Source organism: Leptinotarsa decemlineata, unplaced genomic scaffold (assembly GCF_025532065.1).
Source record: "Leptinotarsa decemlineata unplaced genomic scaffold, Ldec_3_MD MMD2_tig00000251_RagTag_RagTag, whole genome shotgun sequence".
NCBI lineage: Eukaryota > Metazoa > Arthropoda > Insecta > Coleoptera > Chrysomelidae > Leptinotarsa > Leptinotarsa decemlineata.
In genome coordinates this window covers 863,485-881,437 of record NW_027412547.1, presented here as the reverse complement: position 1 = coordinate 881,437, position 17,953 = coordinate 863,485, and the positions used below count along the sequence as shown (strand labels likewise).

General features: G+C 35.0%; 1 protein-coding gene across 6 annotated transcripts in view; it reads right to left on the bottom strand.

Moving 5' to 3' along the window:
* Positions 1-17,256, bottom strand: part of LOC111509635 (eukaryotic translation initiation factor 4E transporter) — a 53,750-nt gene extending 36,494 nt beyond the window's left edge. For 2 of the 6 annotated variants that reach the window (XM_074173458.1, XM_074173462.1), the window contains exons 1-5: positions 12,338-12,805; positions 7,334-7,502; positions 5,630-5,943; positions 1,924-2,275; positions 103-268 (exon numbers count right to left, since the gene is read on the bottom strand). In XM_074173458.1, coding sequence (XP_074029559.1) covers positions 103-268; positions 1,924-2,275; positions 5,630-5,943; positions 7,334-7,502; positions 12,338-12,467 — 1,131 coding nt within the window. In that variant the 5' untranslated portion in view covers positions 12,468-12,805. Of the gene's footprint in view, positions 1-102; positions 269-1,923; positions 2,276-5,629; positions 5,944-7,333; positions 7,503-12,337; positions 12,806-16,820 lie in introns of those variants that run through there. The other 4 variants (XM_074173457.1, XM_074173461.1, XM_074173459.1 and 1 more) reach the window with 3 other exon arrangements.
* Positions 17,257-17,953: the final 697 nt, after the last annotated feature.

Below are 17,953 nucleotides of genomic sequence, written 5' to 3'. Positions count from 1 at the left end.
GGAAATATTGGGTATTTTCAGGTTTATTTGAAAAATGTCCATTAATAAAAACTTATATCTTCATCTAGTTCAATGTACAGTTGAGTGAAAAACAAAGCATACCTTATCGTCATTAACGGTGACCGGTTGGATTTCAATCTTCTTCTTCGACCAGTCTTTGGCACGTTTGACGCGAGACGGTGATAGCTTCTTCTTGCCTGGTTTGTCGGTGTCTTCGAAACCGCGTAGTTCAATCGTGTCGTTCTGAGATACGGGGCCACCAGAAAACCTGAAGTAATATACAGGATGTGAAACTTTCCATCGCATTTTGTACAAAATGTTACTATATTTGAATTGAAGGGATGAAGTACAGAACCGAACTGTCTATGTTTAAAGTTATCCCTGTTTTGAAATCAATTATACAAATTAAGAATCTTTTGGTAATTCACAACCAAATAACAAGCTAACACAAGAATTGGCCTGTCATTCATATCCTTGTAAAAACCTGACTAACGACATTGAAAGAGAGTGACTGCAACTGAAGTAGATTGTTTCATGAAATGCATGTAATCTTCCAAACAAGAGGTCTGATCAAATGAAAACGTCAACTGTTTTCTATCCCTTTTTTACAATATTTGTTTCATCACATATTTTATTGATACGCAATGAGTGTGCTTTTATCAAACCCACTAAAATTTCTATCTTCTCCTTTAGATTGAAAACCTTGACATAGATACCAGATCTAATAACTTGCCGGCATCTATTAGGAAAATCGAGCCAGATAAACTTTTTAAAATTGAGGTGAAGAAACTTCTCTTACAGAAGTGTTACTACAGTCTTGAGGAATTCTTACACGACACTTTTTCATGACATTTTGAGAGTATTTGCTAGAGCTTCTCCGATTTTTTATATAATACTTCTATGTTGTGAAAGTTTGTGGACGTGAACCATATTTATTGTTTTTGTATTGTTCAACTTCTGTAGTTTTATTTTGTTTTTTAATTATGACTTAGCACATGTACTCAATGTACCAAAGTGTCAAATAAATAAATAAATAAATAAATAAATAACAGTAGTTCAAATGAACCCATGACTCAACAAATAAGTGTGGTTGACTTGACTTGTTATGATCGACAAATCCTACAAACTAAACATCAATTCTTCAAACCAAAGCCTTAAACTAGGCAGCACTATCCTCAAAGGACAAGCTTGGGAAAGTAAAAACAATGACATCTGCCCTTACAAAAACCCTATTCATGGGAACGATAGAAACTCAATTGAAGACTATTAAAAGACAAGGAAACTCGCCAAGGGATCGCCTAGTTGCAGTTGCAGTGAAAGACAGAGGCGCTCAAATTTTGGCTTTGTAAGGAATTGTTTTGAGGAGCCTTGTTAACCTTTGATATTCATCAATGAAGTTATGTCAATCCCATAGATGGCGTATTCGTAAGGTGAGATATCATCGCCTTCACCTTTTGATCCAAGATAGAGTGGATGTAAACATTGACATGCCCTACGCACGTGATATGGAAAATCCCAAGAATTGGCCAGGGTCGAATTCAGAACCAACATCTTGTTGATCGCAAATGCTATATCATACCTAGGAAAACTTTTTTATAATAACGAGTGAAATGCACAAGTTTTGCAGTTTAATGGGAAAAATGCAGATAATATGTGTAATATAAAAAGATTTTCATCTGACACTGGGCGATCACGTGAACATCACGCTTCGGTTTTGTTTTACTCTATCTTGGATTTGGATAGACTTTAGATTCGAATTTGGTAGGTGGCTAACACTAGGTGATACGTTATTCATAATACAATAGGTTCTTAACCCATTAATCAACATATGGAAACAATAATTTAGCAAATCAGCATTCAGAACCTATAAAGCTGATGCAAGAAATTTGGCACAGTCGGTAGGATACACCCCTGAAAACTTACCATTCGGGCTCCTGTTCCCTGTGGTCGGTCATTCTCCTCCTGTCGAAGCGACCGTTTCTTCTCGACGACGGCTCCTTGTTGTTATTCTCTCTATCACCCCTGCCGCCCATTTCAAAGTCCCTGCCAAAGCTTCGCCGTTCGTACTTGTCGGAGCCAGAACCGTACTTGTCGGAGCCGGGACCGAACTTGTCCTCTCGCTCATTGTTATTACCGCACCGCGGTCCGCCCCTGAAGTTGTACTCCCCGTCACCGATATTACTACATGAATCGGGTTTGTCGCCAAAGTCCCACGAATCACGCAGGATACGTCCGCTGCCGATACGACGGTTCGAAGATTGAATCTCTCGGATGCCTGAAGAAAAAAAAATTCGTTTTCATAAATTATTCCCACTTTTTCTCTAGTTCACAATGATGAAAAAATGATGATGAAAAAACAGTGTTGAAGCAGCTATTTTCCGGGCTTGTCGAACGTGGTCTTTTGTTAACTATAAAAATTCATGGAACATTATGTTGAGTACGTGGACTGTATTTTCTGTGAGATGAAATCGAATGTTATCCTTTTGCGCGATTTTGGTAAACAGAGAGAGAAAATATTTTTAATTGAATCGAACTGTGCTTAACATGATACAGCGACTGGTTTCTTCTCTCACACTCCCGACCATTGATTTACTGTGTACCACTGGACTTCTGTAATTGTAATTAACATTATTTTTTTTGCAGAATGGCTCGCAGAAAAATGCCTCGTAAAATAGGGGCTCACACAGAAGAAAACATAAAGGCAGCTCTTGAGCTCATAGCCAGCGGGGAAACGATTCCAAAGGCAGCTAAACGTAGAGAACTTCCTAAGGAGATATTATTGGAAAACAAAAAATGCACGCGAAGGTCATGTCAGGATACTTCCTAACTATGACATAAATAAGATTTTTGATGCGGAATAAGAAGAGGCATTGAAGAAATATTTAAAAAATTGTGCTTATCTCTTCTACGGCTTAACAAATAAAGATTATCGCAAATTACCGTACGAGACGGCAATTATCAATAAAATACATATTCCAGAGTCCTAGAAAAAAAAATAGCAGTTACAATACTCACTTTACCGCCTCATTCGTCTCATAAAACACAGCCTTTAGATGTTGGATTATTCAAGTCATTCAAAACATTTTATAATAGTCAATCAATCAATCAATCAATCAATCAATCAAATATACTTTATTGTCTGAAGAACTACATCTTGTAGACAAAGTCATAAATAATATGTAAGATACAAAAATCTACATAAAAAAACATACACAATTTAAACAAAATACAATAAACATAAGCTAAAAATGTGAAATACACTGAGATATTCAGCTGGAAATAACAAAACATAGAAATAAAAGTTAAGATTCAAGTGAATCGTCAAGATACTCCAGAACTGAATAATAGGCCCTATCAACAAGTAGCATTTTAACTGCTTTTTTGAATTTGTTAAGCACTATAATTTCTTTAATTCGGGCTGGTAAGTGGTTAAACAGTTTGATCCTGTTGAATATAATTGAATCACTAACAAGGGAGCTCGCAGGAATAGGCAGATCTATGTTACTATTGTGGCTACGGGTATTATATGAGGAAGGGGGAGATGCACAGGAATAATTTTTTTTATCAAGCAAATTGATTCCAAGATACACAGGGCAGCTACTGTTAAAATACCGTGAGCTATGAAAAGAGGCTTGCATGGATCCCCGGGAGCTGCTTTGCAAATATATCGGACAGCCCTTTTTTGGAGCACAAAAATCATTTGAAATAAATCTCTAGAACAGACTCCCCAGAAGGCAATTCCATATTTAATATGGGGATCTATTAAAGCGAAATAAGCTGTTCTTGAATGGGAGTAGCCTAGTTCTCTAGAAATCACTATTAGTGCATAGCAAACTGAGGCAAGCTTCTTGCTTAAGTTTAAATCAAATCAAATCAAAATATACTTTATTGTCCGAAGATTTGCATCTTATTGACAAAGTCCAAGAAATACAATGTTGATATAAAAAAAGTACTAAAAAAGTATAAATGTAAATATAAAAAAGTTCCAAAAATGTATAAATGTAAATATAAAAAAAAATTCTAAAAATGTATAGATAAAATACCACCATGTATAAAGTGATGGTACAGTAGTAGTAAAAATATTAGTAATATATTATTAAAAGGATTCGCTAAAATATTCTTCCAAACTATAATAGGGTCTATCCACAAGGAGGTTCTTCACCGCCTTTTTGAAATGAACGTTGCTTAAATTTGCCGATCTCATTTCTAATGGTAAATGATTGAACAATTTACCACCATTGTAGTATATGGAATCCTTGAGTAAATTCGAAGTTGGGATGGGAAGCCTAAAGGTATAATTGCTATTGCGTGTAGCATAAGGAGTAGAAGCAAAGTTGAGCTTCGATTTATGTTTATAAATAAGGCAAACTGTCTCTAAGATAAAAAGTGCGATGACTGTTAACATTTTATTGGCAGTGAACAAATTTCTGCACGATTCTCTGGGTTTAACTTTACAGAGACATCTTAGTGCCCTCTTCTGTAATATTAATACAGAAGAGAGGAGTGATGAGTTGCATGCTCCCCAAAAAGATATTCCATAACGTAGTCGAGATACAACAAGTGCATGGTAAACGGTCTTTGCGACATGGAAACCCAACTCATTTGAAACCACTCTAACTGCATAACATCCTGAGGAGATCTTACTCTTCAGTTGTTTAATATGCTCATCAAATTTCAGCCTATTATCAACGAATACACCGAGAAATTTTGTGTTTAATTTATTTTGTAATACGTCAGCGTCTATTGAAATGTCATCAAGCGAACATTTGAATGATATTATATTTGTTTTGGATGCATTTAGAGAGAGTAAATTTGCATCGCACCAGCTCTTCACCTTCTTCAAGTCGGATGATATTATTTTAATTAGCTCCATTGAGTTTTTTTCTTTCCACAATATTGTAGTATCATCCGCAAATAGAGTGAAACTACCAGATATGTTAATCATAGATATGTCATTCATATGTGATTTTTAAATTTCAGTTTATCATCAATGTTCAACCCTAGAAATTTATAATTATGTACCCTGTCTAAGATTTTGTCACCAAGGTAGATCTCAGGTAGATTTATTTCCTGCTATATTTAGTCTATGTTTGTAGTAGATCTGCTTAGCATGCTTCAAAGTAACTCTGTAAATTGACCTATATTTATTATAGTAATTGATAAATAAAGTTTGGTTAGGATCTATAAATTTTCTTATATAATCCATGTAGTGCCATGGATTCTTGGATGATGAGAAATCCCGGCCAACCAGTATCAATTTATGAAGTGGGAAGTTTGATCGGTGAAGCATATCTAAAAACTATGATACCCACCTCGATAGTGAACAGCTTCAAAGCAACCGGAATTGTTCCTTTCGATAAAATGATTTTTACAGAAATCGACTTTTTACCTAACACAGTCACTGATCGCCCACAATCTGAGGAAATTGATTCTACCGCTGTTGCGGCGGACAACATTTCTATAGATATGGATCCCGAAAATTATGAATATTACTTTGCTGCTTAAGAAAATAGATTATAGTGTCATTCCTTATTTATATCTGTTTATGACACAGTTTTAACATACAGATCTCCATACTGGAAAGATGAAGATCCGTATGTTTTGTTTCCAACCGAAAACAGAGACTCACCCATATGAGGTCCGTCATTCTTCGCCCCCCCGAGGGGGCTGTGCGACCTGTTAGACCTCGCCGAGGGGGCGTCCCCCCTCACCGGAACGAAACATCCGGAATTAAAGCTGCGTCGTTGCGGACTCAGCACGATACCGTCGTTCTCTTTCCGGACGCGTTCCCGTGGATCTCCGGGACGCCTCCTGGGGTGCTGCTGATCGAGGGGAGCTGCCCCGTCGCCGGCGCCCGTCGAACGCCCTCCGCCGTTCTCTGACTGGCTCTCGGATTTCTTCTTGTCGGCGTTCCATCGCTCGGGATCCAAGATGGCGGCAGATCTGAACAGGAAAGTTAAATTCGTTGAAAAAGTATAGTGTGCAAGATGAACAGATCACAAAACACGATTATTAGAGTAAAAGATCAGCAAAGTTAACGAAATTATTGTATCTATTAGTCAGTGGGCTATGCTTGAAGATTGGCAGTAAACAAATCTTAAGAAATGAACTTTAAACGTTCAAGCCAGTCTCGAATATACCTACGCGGTAGGTTGAATGGACTGACGCGGGAAATTTTCTGTAAGATTCCTTAACTGACGCCTGTCGGATATAATCCAACGCCCTTCGTGGTATTAGCCAGGGGAGTAGTTGTTTTCTGATAGGCGTCAGTCCATTCAACCTACTGTGTAGGTATATTCGAGACTGGCTTGAACGTTCAAAGTTCATTTCTTTAGAAATTATTGTATATACTACGGGAAATTCATTGTAAAAAAATGTAAACACAAGCTTCCCTCAGGGTAGCCTTCTTGGACCTCTGCTATTTATTCTCTTTCTGAACAATGTAAACTTTGGGGAGTCAACTTTGAGAGTTTAATTTCATTGAAGCGGTCAGTGATAAAATCTTGAACTATCTATGAAATACTGGCTCTTCTTCGATAAATCTATAGTACAATGAGATATAATAGAATAATAATTGCAAAACAAGTGAAAACTTTAGTTACAAAAGGTGAGGTTATGAATGTAAAGCCAGCATGAAACTTATGTTTTCATTGATACATTATTGAATCAAAAGGATGTAAGAACACTCGTAAAATTTAAACAGTTAATTGAAATGAAATTAGATCATTTCCTCAAAAAAAAGTGCACAAAAATTTGAAACAATATTGATTCTATTCGAGTCATCTTATCGTTTTAAACTATGTTTACATTTCTATGTGTTTACATTTAACGAGTGTTCTTACATCCTTTCAATTTAATAATGTATCAAGAAAACATAAGTTTTATGCTGGCTTCATATTTATAACCTCACCTTTCGTAGGTAATGCTTTCACTTGTTTTGCAATTGTTATTCTATCATCTCATTGTACTATAATGTTTCTGAAGACGAGCTAATAATGAAGTATAGAAAGCTTGAACAGAAAAGAGTTCACTTTTTTTCCGACTTCGACTGCATTATCTGCTCCAAACTTGAAGAACTACAAATAATTACGTTCTGTGATTCAGTAATGTGTCCAATGGAAACAGTTGCGGTCTCTAGACATTTTTTATCAAAATTCGATATTCTTGTTGAAGCAACTTTCTACTCGATGCAGAAAGACTTAATAAATGTTGTTGACTGTTGACTTAGATGAGCAGAATTAGATTTACAGGCAAAAAACTAATGTATATCTAAAAAATGTCAATTGAAAACGGGGACAAACCAAAACAAGCAACACTTCAAACAAAACCTTACCCTTCTTCGAAAAAATCCGGTTTTTTCTTGGAGAATGGCGAATCTCGATATCTGTACAGTTCCTCTGCAGTATATCGGATCCTAGTTTTCTCTTTTCGAACTTCCATAATAGCCGGGTCAGTGTACTCGGCAGTATCAGATACACTCTTCCCTTCGATTTGTTCGTCCCCTGAAAGAAGAGTATATTTTCATCTCACATACAATGCCCATTCCTTTATCATGTCAAGAAATTGATCGATGCTTCATGAAAATTTGGAATTGGATAAAACTTTTATTGTCCACCTTGCAGGTAGAAACTATCGGCTCGTTTTGCAAAAAAAAACTGAGAAAACAAGCCATTTACCCAAAAACATTATCATGGAATTATTATCCGTAATTTAATTTCATGAAAACAAGCCCCTTGTTACTGCCCAAAGGTTGTAGGCTAACATGGGAAAAACAATAAACAAAGATTAAAGCGGTCATACAATTTCTTGATATTATTTTTATAGATAGATAGACAGATAGATTTTCATAGTAAGATTTGTCTTTAGCCTCAAAATAAACCTCAGTTTCGACGATCGCCTCTTTATCGGTGCTAAATTTCTTTCCAGCTAGCAGTCTTTTGAGGTCTGAGAAGAGGAAAAAGTCGCTAAGGCCAGTCATGGAGAATACGGTGGACAAGGAAGCAATTTGAAGCCCAATTCATGCAATTTTGTCATCGTTTTCATTCATTTGTGACATGGTGCATCGTCTTGATGACTTTTTCCTCGAATTCGTCCTTCAAAAGTTCTAATAACGCTATGTAATAGTCGCTGTTGATGGTTTCCCCTTTTCAAGGTCGTCGATGAATATTAACCATGAGCATCCCAATAAACCGATACCATAACCATAGTAAAAATCAACCAGTAAGTCCACTTCCGCTACTTTCATTCATAAATTCACAAAGTTCTCGGTGACCTCGAAACTAAGTGCAGAGGCAATTTCGTTCTTTTACCACAGGCGCGCGCTCATATAAAATCGAAACCACCAAAAATAAAAACAATAATAACAACAGCAAATAAACTAAACACAATATCAATTTCCAACCGTTTATTATAACTATTCCGATGCCTGCGGTACCTTCGAATCCTTCGATATTACAGCACTGACCGTGTTGGACGAGAATCTCATCAAAATAGTTCGGGAGGTAGTGTCACTTTTACAAAAGTTATTCTATGCACAATGAAATTCACTCATTAAAGTTGTTTCCATGTACCTGAATACTAAACCAACCGTCAGACTCTCCAGTAGCGGTGGATAAAGTCGGAGGAAGCTGCGGGAGATGACCAGTAATTAAAAAAAAGTGATTTTATGCAGTCCATAATTTTCACAATTCATTATTCTCAAGGCATATTGAACTAAAAAAGTCGTCAGACCTTGATCTGCGGGTGGATTGTTCGTCAGTCACGCGTAGTAACGTAATCCTGAATTTTGAAAAAAAAAGGAATAGTATGCAGTCTGAAATTTTTTTGGTTGACAGTTTGTAGCATAAAAAGTACAAAAATAATCGTCAGGCGTTATGGAAATAGTGGAAAACCCGTCAGTCGAGCAATCGAAGTAGATCTCAGGTCCCGAAAAGATTCAAGCGCGCGGCATCTTTTGCGGTCCAACTCTTGATATCTTCAGAGACTCAGATATCTCGATCAACTTCACTTCGCGCTCATACAAAATTTGTTTGTGGACTTCGACAGTTTTTTTTTCACCAAAAAGCAATGCTTCATCAACACACGAAAATTTTTTTCATACATTTTCTTCAAACTAACAAAAATTGCTTCAATATGTTCTGTCCTACAAACTAATAGGCTGAAAGCCGTGATATTTGTACACGTGTCTTTTGAAGGTTACAGTTAACTAAAAATCATATGGATTTATTAATAGTACCGCCATCTATGTGTTAGTCCATCTAGTAGTTTCATTGAATCGGCGAAAAACTTTTGATTATCAATAAAAGAACAATATTTTTAGTAAAACTTTTACTACAGTGTTGTAAATCATGCCATAAAGAAAATAACGTCGGCCGCCACTGGTAGCCGTTAACCAATTTTGACGTAGCTAAGAGCGCACGAATGTTCTATGTTCGCTAACGTTTTAGATATAGCGAGAATGAAATTTCGAAGAATATTGTGCCGTATTCGATTACGATATATAAACGCTACCCTCGAGCATATCGATACAGTTAAGTGGAAGTTACAGTGCGGTACGCGAAGCGATCTAGTAAGGCGAAAGACATTCGAATAATAGTTGACGTTTTAGTTGAAGTGTTTGTTGTATTTAAAGTGAAATAAAGTTAAGTTTGATTATTGTTCAGTGTAGTCAACTATTGGTCAACCCACGGGGGATCATCATCTATTTTATTTTCAGTTCTGATTTATCTTTATTTATTTCTTTCTATAAATACTATGTATGTTCTTTGGGAAAATAAATCCATATTATTATTATTATAAAATCAATAACTTGACAACGGCGCATTTTGGCTGAAAACAAATTCAGTTCCGAGAAGGAAACTTTTGATCCATTTTATTGAAAGAAAAATTAAATGTCCCATTTTAAAAATGTATATTATTTTCTTCCGTGGAAAAATGCAACGCCCTATACAACCTGATGTCATAAAACTAACATTTGAAATTTGTTTTTATAACTATTGGCATCATCGATACATCGAGTAAATATGAAATATGGACTATGGGGACACCCGGTATATTAAATGAGTTTCAACTAATTTGAATTTGCCGCTGAAAATATCATTGAACACCTTAAATACAGAAACAAACATAATTCAAATTTCATAAAAGATTCAAAAAGAGGGGTAAAATTTCTCAAAAAAGTTTCTACCTCCCGAAACTGTAGGACGAATATTTATAATTTTCCTAGAGGGTTGAAAATACGTCCTAAAACGGACCTGCACAAGACACGCCTACTTTGGACCTTTAATGGACAAATATTACTTCAGCTTATTAATTATCAAAATCAAGAATTAAAAAAATTCAGGCACCTACTGGATACCAATAATTCGCCGTCAAATTTTTTTTAACTCAGTTAACAATTTTTTTTTACATAAACAGAAACATTGCAAGTGCGATAATTGTAAAATAACAAATCTCACATTTTTTTAAACAATTTTTGAAAGGTCTTATAATAATTTATGTTGGAAAAGTAAAAAAAAATTGTTTTTATTTCAATTTGTCATCAACAATTCAAAATTAAAAAGCTTCATTGATTAATGAAATACTTTCCATCGATTCTTCTTTTATGATTAGAAGCTACATGAAAATTATTTTTAGAAATTTCCATCTGCTAGGGTTTAAAAATTGTTATAAAAAAATGCGTTGTTTACAATAAAATTCAAAAGTTTTCCTGGAAACATAATCTTTGATGCAAATTATGATCTAAAAAAATCGTTTTTGAAAAAAAGAACTTTCAGTAAACAACTTGTAACAGAAACAACCATGGGTTATTTCTTTAGAAAAAAATTATTTACATTTTATATCGAATTTTTTAAAATTCTGTTCACCTTTACCGGATAATTTTCAACTGGTTTTTATGTTTTAATTTATAAACTAATTGAGATACGATGAAAAAAACCTGACTTATTTATTCTCTATTAATTAAAGAACAAATTCAGCTCAAAATTCAAACTCTCACCTAATTATTCTTGGAAAGACGTTTCAAATCCAACTTCTACAAACCATATAATGCTGTACCGTCTCTCAACAAACAGACCAAAATTTATCCAGTTTTTGACATGCTATTAGGTCTTATTTTAAAATCAATACTATAGAAAGTCATTTTCTGAACAACATAGTTTTTCACAGGGTTTGCATTATGATTCATATCCTGAAAATTGACGAATATACGTGTTTTAATATGCTTTATCGAATGAAAATAATGGCGTTTCTCCAACACTTAATGTTACACCGGAAGTCGGTACCAACTTTCTCAATTCAAAAGTAACCCCCTGTATATTATCACATTTTTTAATACCTAGCATGGAATACCTTGTACTTTAGGATAGTTTTGAAATTCCGAGATGACTGACTCATTTTGATGAAACATTCCAACATTTTCTTGAAAAAATTATATGGAGTGATGAAGCTAAGTTTACCGTATCATTATCAGTTCATGGCATTAGTTTGAAAATTTCCATATAGGAAGTAACTGCAGTAAAGACAGCAGGAGACTCGCAAGGAAGAGAAGCCTCCACAACCAGTGCTTGCACTTTCCTACATCAGAGGATTATCAGAAAGGATAAGAAGAATTGGATCCAAGTACAACATCAGAACCTGCTTCAGATCCGGTAACACTATCCGTAGCAGCCTCACGAAAACCAGGCCACCAAACACGGACTGCGATTCCAAGAATTGCATTTACCGGATACCCTGTGAGTGCGGAAAATCCTATGTTGGTGAAACTAAGAGGCCTTTGAATGTTCGCACTGCCGAGCACAAGAAACACACACAGCGAGAAGAAACCAGCAAATCAGGAATAGCAGACCATGTTTGGACCCATCAACATAACATCGAGTGGTCCCAAGCTGAGACCATACATAGGGAGGAACACTGGTTCAGGAGGAAGTTCAAAGAAGCCGTTGTCCAAACTAGCGAAGAGACACGCAACATATGGAAACCTATAATCAAGCGAAAAATGGCCAACTCCAACCAAACGCTCATATTCCGCTAAACCGGTGAGGAATCAGTCCAGTTAGTACCTGAAGACGATTGTGGATATAATTTCAGGTTTTTTTTGCTTGATATAATTGTTATTTTCAGCTATTCATTTTCAATTCTTCTTTTTTCATTAGTTCTTTCAGGAATTTCAAATCATTTTATATAAAATCAGACAATGAAAGGCCGAACTAATGAAATACATTATTATTATTGCAGGAAACAGCAGGGCGTTTCAAATGCGATACACTATAATTTCAATTTCCTTTTCAGGTGAAACTGTACAAAATCCCACAGATCGAAAACGATAGATAATACTTACTGAACGACACCTTCTTAATTCTCGGCTTCAGCTTCTTCTTGCCGTTCGCAAAGGTGCCCCCCAAACTTTCATCGGTGGTCGAGATAGACTTCCCTTTGGAGGTTTTCTTAGCGACCTTCGTTTTAGCCATACCACGCAAAAAAAATCGCAACTCGAAAAAGAAAAACGTACACGACAAATTAAAAAATACGAAAAACTACTTTTCGAAAAGAAATCACCACCACGTGGACAAAAGACTAGCTTAAACTTTCGCGAAAAACTAATACTGAAACGTTGGTAGCACGTCAATAACAGGGGCACGACAACGATAAAAAATAAAGCGAGAGAGAGGATTTTTTCCAAAATTCCATACACGTAATATCGTCAAAAGTTGCCAAAAGAACGTGCCAATCACAAATGTACCGGTTCGTAGAAAATTCGAAGCAAATCCATTAACAACTGAACGAGAAAAAAAATCCTAGAAAACATGAAGGATTGAACGAGATAAAAAAGGCAGGACCATTTGAAGCCATCGTAGGAATGTGTCGACTTTTAAAAATGGCACAAAGAGAATAACAGAATAAGCAATAAAAAACCAGAACTATAAGCAATGCAGCGGAGTTGCCAGACGCACAAAAATTCCGTTAAATATCCTATTTCCTATTGTTTGAGAGTGGTTAACAATGTTTCATGGTGAATTTTTTCAGTTCGAACTTCAATTGTCTAATATGATTCGAAATATCTGAAAGAACAAATAAAATTGAAATGAACAGCTGAAATATCACGGTCGATGGTAAGTTAGACGTTTCTGGAAAACGCAAAGCATGATTTTTCTGAAAATTTCACCTCTCACATTTCCTTACCTGTTCTATCGACTAAAATATTTTCAGCATTGCGGCGTTGCCACTTCCATCAAAAAGTCCTAGCAACTTCATTTTTTTAAATGGAACACCCCGTATATTAGGTAATACATTTTTGGAATCGCTCTGGTATTTTAATACTTTTTTGTTGATAATGTCTTATACCTATCTCTATCTGTTTTCGAGATAAAAAATAAATTGTGCTAAATATGGTCCAAAACATAGCCTTAATTGAAATTAAGTACATCAGTACTCTCAATTCATGAAAAGTTGATATTTTGATGATAGTTTGGACAAACTCGAAATATTCAAATAACACCAAGAAATCGACTCCATATCATACAGGGCGTGCTAAAATTACTATTATTTCCATTGTGCATAAAAGTAGTCGAAAGTTCATTTTTTCAAATGAAACCTCCTGTATATTACTCGGTAAATTGAAAGATGGTGAAAAATGCTTCAAGATGATATATCATGTCGCTATTTGTCTATTAGCGATAGCGAGGATATGGTGAAATGTATCCTCGATTACGAGCATATGGTTCATTCGACAAAAGAACGCAGGATTGTGGTTGCCATCGAGAAGTACGAACACCACAGCTTGAGGAAGCAGTACTTAATTTGATTGAAGAACAACCTACTACCGGTACTAGAAAGATTGCTTTCCAGCTAAATGTTGATCATATGACGGTATTTCGAATTTTAAAGGAACAACTTTTAAATCCTTACCATCTGCAACGAGTACAGGCACTGTTACCGCGAGACTTTCCAAACCGTCTTGAATTGGATGCTGGAAATGATTAGAAGAAATTGTGACTTTCTGAAGACGACAGAATTCACAGACGAATGTAGTTTTTCTCGGGACAAGATTATTAATTTTCACAATTACCACATATGGGCTGATGAAAACCCTCACGCTATTGTCGAAACTAACCATCAAGAACAGTTTTCCCTTAACGTGCGGCTCGGAGTTATTGGGGATGATTTAATTGGGCCTCATTTTCTACCTCATCGATTAAATGGTGAGGCATACGTTCAATTTTTAAGAGAAGTGCATCCAGTACTGCTGGAGGAAGTTCCTTTGGGCGTCAGAAGGGATATGTTTTTTATGTATGATGGGGCTTCCGCCCATTTTAGTCAAGTAGCACGTCAGCATTTAACTGAAATATATGCAAATCAGTGGATAGGTCGAGGAGGACCACAGAACTGGCCCGCTCGATCCCCGGATCTCAATCCTCTCGACTTCTCTATTTGGGGCCATTTACAGTATTTGGTTTATCTTACTCCTGTTCGCGATGTAGAGGACTTGAGAAACCGCATCATCGATGCGTGCAGGGTAATCAAAGAGGCTCCAGAAAATTTGAGCCAATACATGGCTCAATGCGCCGACGTCTAGAAGCATGCGTAATGTCTGAAGATAGACATACTGAACATTTACTATGATTTCTACATGTTGTGTGTTTTGTTATTAATAAATTAGTTTTGTTTATTACCCTTTAATCGTTAAATGCAGGTACTAACTACAAAATATCAATAAATCCAGTTCGCATTTATGACGATCTATCTCTGTAGTCGTTCGTAAAAAATTTTTTTGACGCGAACTGGTTCATTTTAGGCAAAAAACCCAAGAGACATTTTCTGTTTAGAATGAAATAGGCTATCGAAAATAAATTTTTAAATGGTAAACAAATAATAAGACAAAAAGTTACATGAAAATAAACTTTAAGGGTTGCGTTTTTCACCCCTTTCAACCATGGGGTAAACCAAATAAATTTCTGGCTGAGTGTCTTTTTTGAAATTAACCTGACGTACAATAGTTATACAAATTTTATGTACCCCCTTTAAGGGGCTGTGTCTTAACAAGAGATGCTTCAATGAAATTTCTTTATATGAAAGATCCTATCTTTTTTTCGATGAGGAATCACCTCCTTAAATGTTTTACACTTATTCAGTTACACCCTGTATATGATTACAGAATATTTTTTCTCTTCGTTTATCAGACATATTGGGGCTGCTGCTAGCAAAACGTTAGGCTAGGAGGATCCAACCGCAAAAAAACAGGATGGTAGACATATTATCATAAATCAGCAACATGGATTCAAATGTGGTAGATCTACCAGTACAAATCTGCTCATTTAATATACTATAATATGTATTTATCCACTTTCTTAAGATTGATTACAGTAAATATAGATGTACATATAGAAATGAATAATGAACAAATAAAATATATCTTATGAGGCAAAATGATCTGCATGTGTGTAAGGAATGGAAATACTGATTTGACATTGAATGAGATTCATGCATTCAATAAAGTACTAAGATATACATTTAAAATAACTACATTTGAACAGAATATAAATAAATAAAACCAATCAATCTATTTGAATAAGTACTAGATACAGATAAGAATAAAAGTTTGAACTGAACACATTTAAACAGAATATAAATAAATTGAACAATCAATGGATATAGAGATTTATAATAAATGCTTTCAAAAATAGACACCACTTTGATTTTATTCACACAGATTTTTTAAAAGGCAAATCACAAATTGTTGTTGCATAAACTAAACACTTTGGGTATTCAGGAAAACATTCTGAAATGGATTGAAAACCATCACAGTTTTTGTGATTCTGATTCAAGAAGATCTATGTGTTAAAAACAGATTTCAACAGTTGAATCTTGTTGAATCAGAATCACAAGATGTTAGTTCATCCCATCTGCCTGCAAAAGGATGAAACAAACGTTGGAAGGGAATTTCATCGCACGATAGAGTAGTAGGTCTTTATGGTTATGACATCCCCCCCTAACTGAAATCAACTAGTCTCGCCAATTTAGACTATTTTGTTCTGCTGATAACAGCTTAAAAATTAGAATTTATGAAAAATATGAATAATATTCACCCCATTTCATCTACAGTTCCGAATTAAATTAATTTTTTCAATAATGAGCACAATGAGAATGATTTCAATATTTAATTTTAAATTTTTTTCTACAGAAAAGATGTTTTTTTACCAAACACACTGTATATACCATTTAACGTTTAATAACTGAGGCACTATATTCTTCCAAATCCCCATGTCTATGAGTTTTCTATAAAAAAAAACAAACTAAAACTTTATCATTTAGTATGCAAAAAATTAATCAGCTATCAAAGTGAAAAAGAAACACTCTGTATCAGACTCGCATAGAAAAATAAAGTTAAAAAGTTCATAATGCAGAATTTCTCTTGAACAAAGAAAACTTGACAGTTCGAGATAAATATGATTCTAGAATAGAGATTCAGTGCTGTAAATACATTTAAATGGTTCATCCAAATCAATTTATTTTTCCTGTTGTTTCTTTCTCCAGCTGTCAACGCATTTAATTAACTAAGGACTCTTTGTGTATAAATAATATCTACTCATCAAAAACACTTTCGTTACCGAAGCATACTCGAGATAAACTGCTGAAAAGGCTGTAGTTTTGTAATCATCAACAATGACACAATAGCATTTTTTTCGAGAAAAAAATCAGGTCGTTCACAAAACTGAAAGATAATTTGGGGAATAATTAAATATTGATTCGGCGGTAAATGACAACAGGATGGGGTGCTAAATAATAGAAAATCTGTAAGTGACATTATTCGAGACAAAACTTACCATTTTTAGACTGCTTGTCAATCGTAATCTTCACCTGCATTTTCTCTGTGTCTGACGCTTCTGTCAGCGACATATTTTTCTTTGGTTACACTTTTAATAACTATAGAGTCAACTATAACGCCTAGTCGAAGTTGTACAATAAATAATCGAAACTTGTATAAAGGAAAACCTATATAATATACAACTAAGTTTAATATCACAGTTCGTTATTTCGTCAACAAAAACTCAACATACGCACACAAACATGTAGATTTCTCGTTAAAATCTAAATGAAAAATTCTTGTATAACTCGCCAAAATATAAATTAGAATCACTTTCAAACATTAATTACTCATAACGCACAAATATACCGTTTAAAATCTCTTTGATTTAGCAAAAATAGAAACGTACGCCATATGCCTTTCTTTCACCTTTCAAACCTTGCGCCATCTTGTAAAGACATAGACAACTACAAATACTACGATAGGTGGAAGTTGGGCGCACGCCTAGGATCAGTAAATGACAAAGAAAGAGTTTTATTTGAAGAATTATCAAGTTTTCAAATATTTTGTGAAAAATACATCTGAACTTCTGAAAAATAATTGTACACGTTTTCTATGATAGTAACCAACAATTCATATAACATATTATAGAACCCCTGGTGTTTTAACCGATTTGCTCTGGACACAAGAACTAAGATTGACTCAACTTTGTACACATGTTGATAGATGGTGCAAAAATCGAAATATGTCGCGCGTAATTTGTTGAAATTTTAAATTTACGAACAGTGTAAAAAAATCTTTCACCTAATATAATATCATTCCCAAATGAACACAACATTGAAAATTGTGCCAACTCTTAACATTGTCAAAATACGACACTTGAGTTGTACTCAGCACCACTGTGAATGAAATGCTGAAATATATTGGATCTGTCTATCATTTTTTCATTAAGAGTGTCGAAGGTCGGAAGTTTTTGACAAAATATTTTGCATGGGGAAAGGATCCAAGTGATCACACGAAGGATCATTTATGCATCTGCATATTACCAACAATTTGTTTAACTTCATAAACTACACCTCACGATTTGATCTCCATTATGAAATTACTATGGGGACTATGGACCAAAAAATCTAATGAAACGTAAGACGCCTT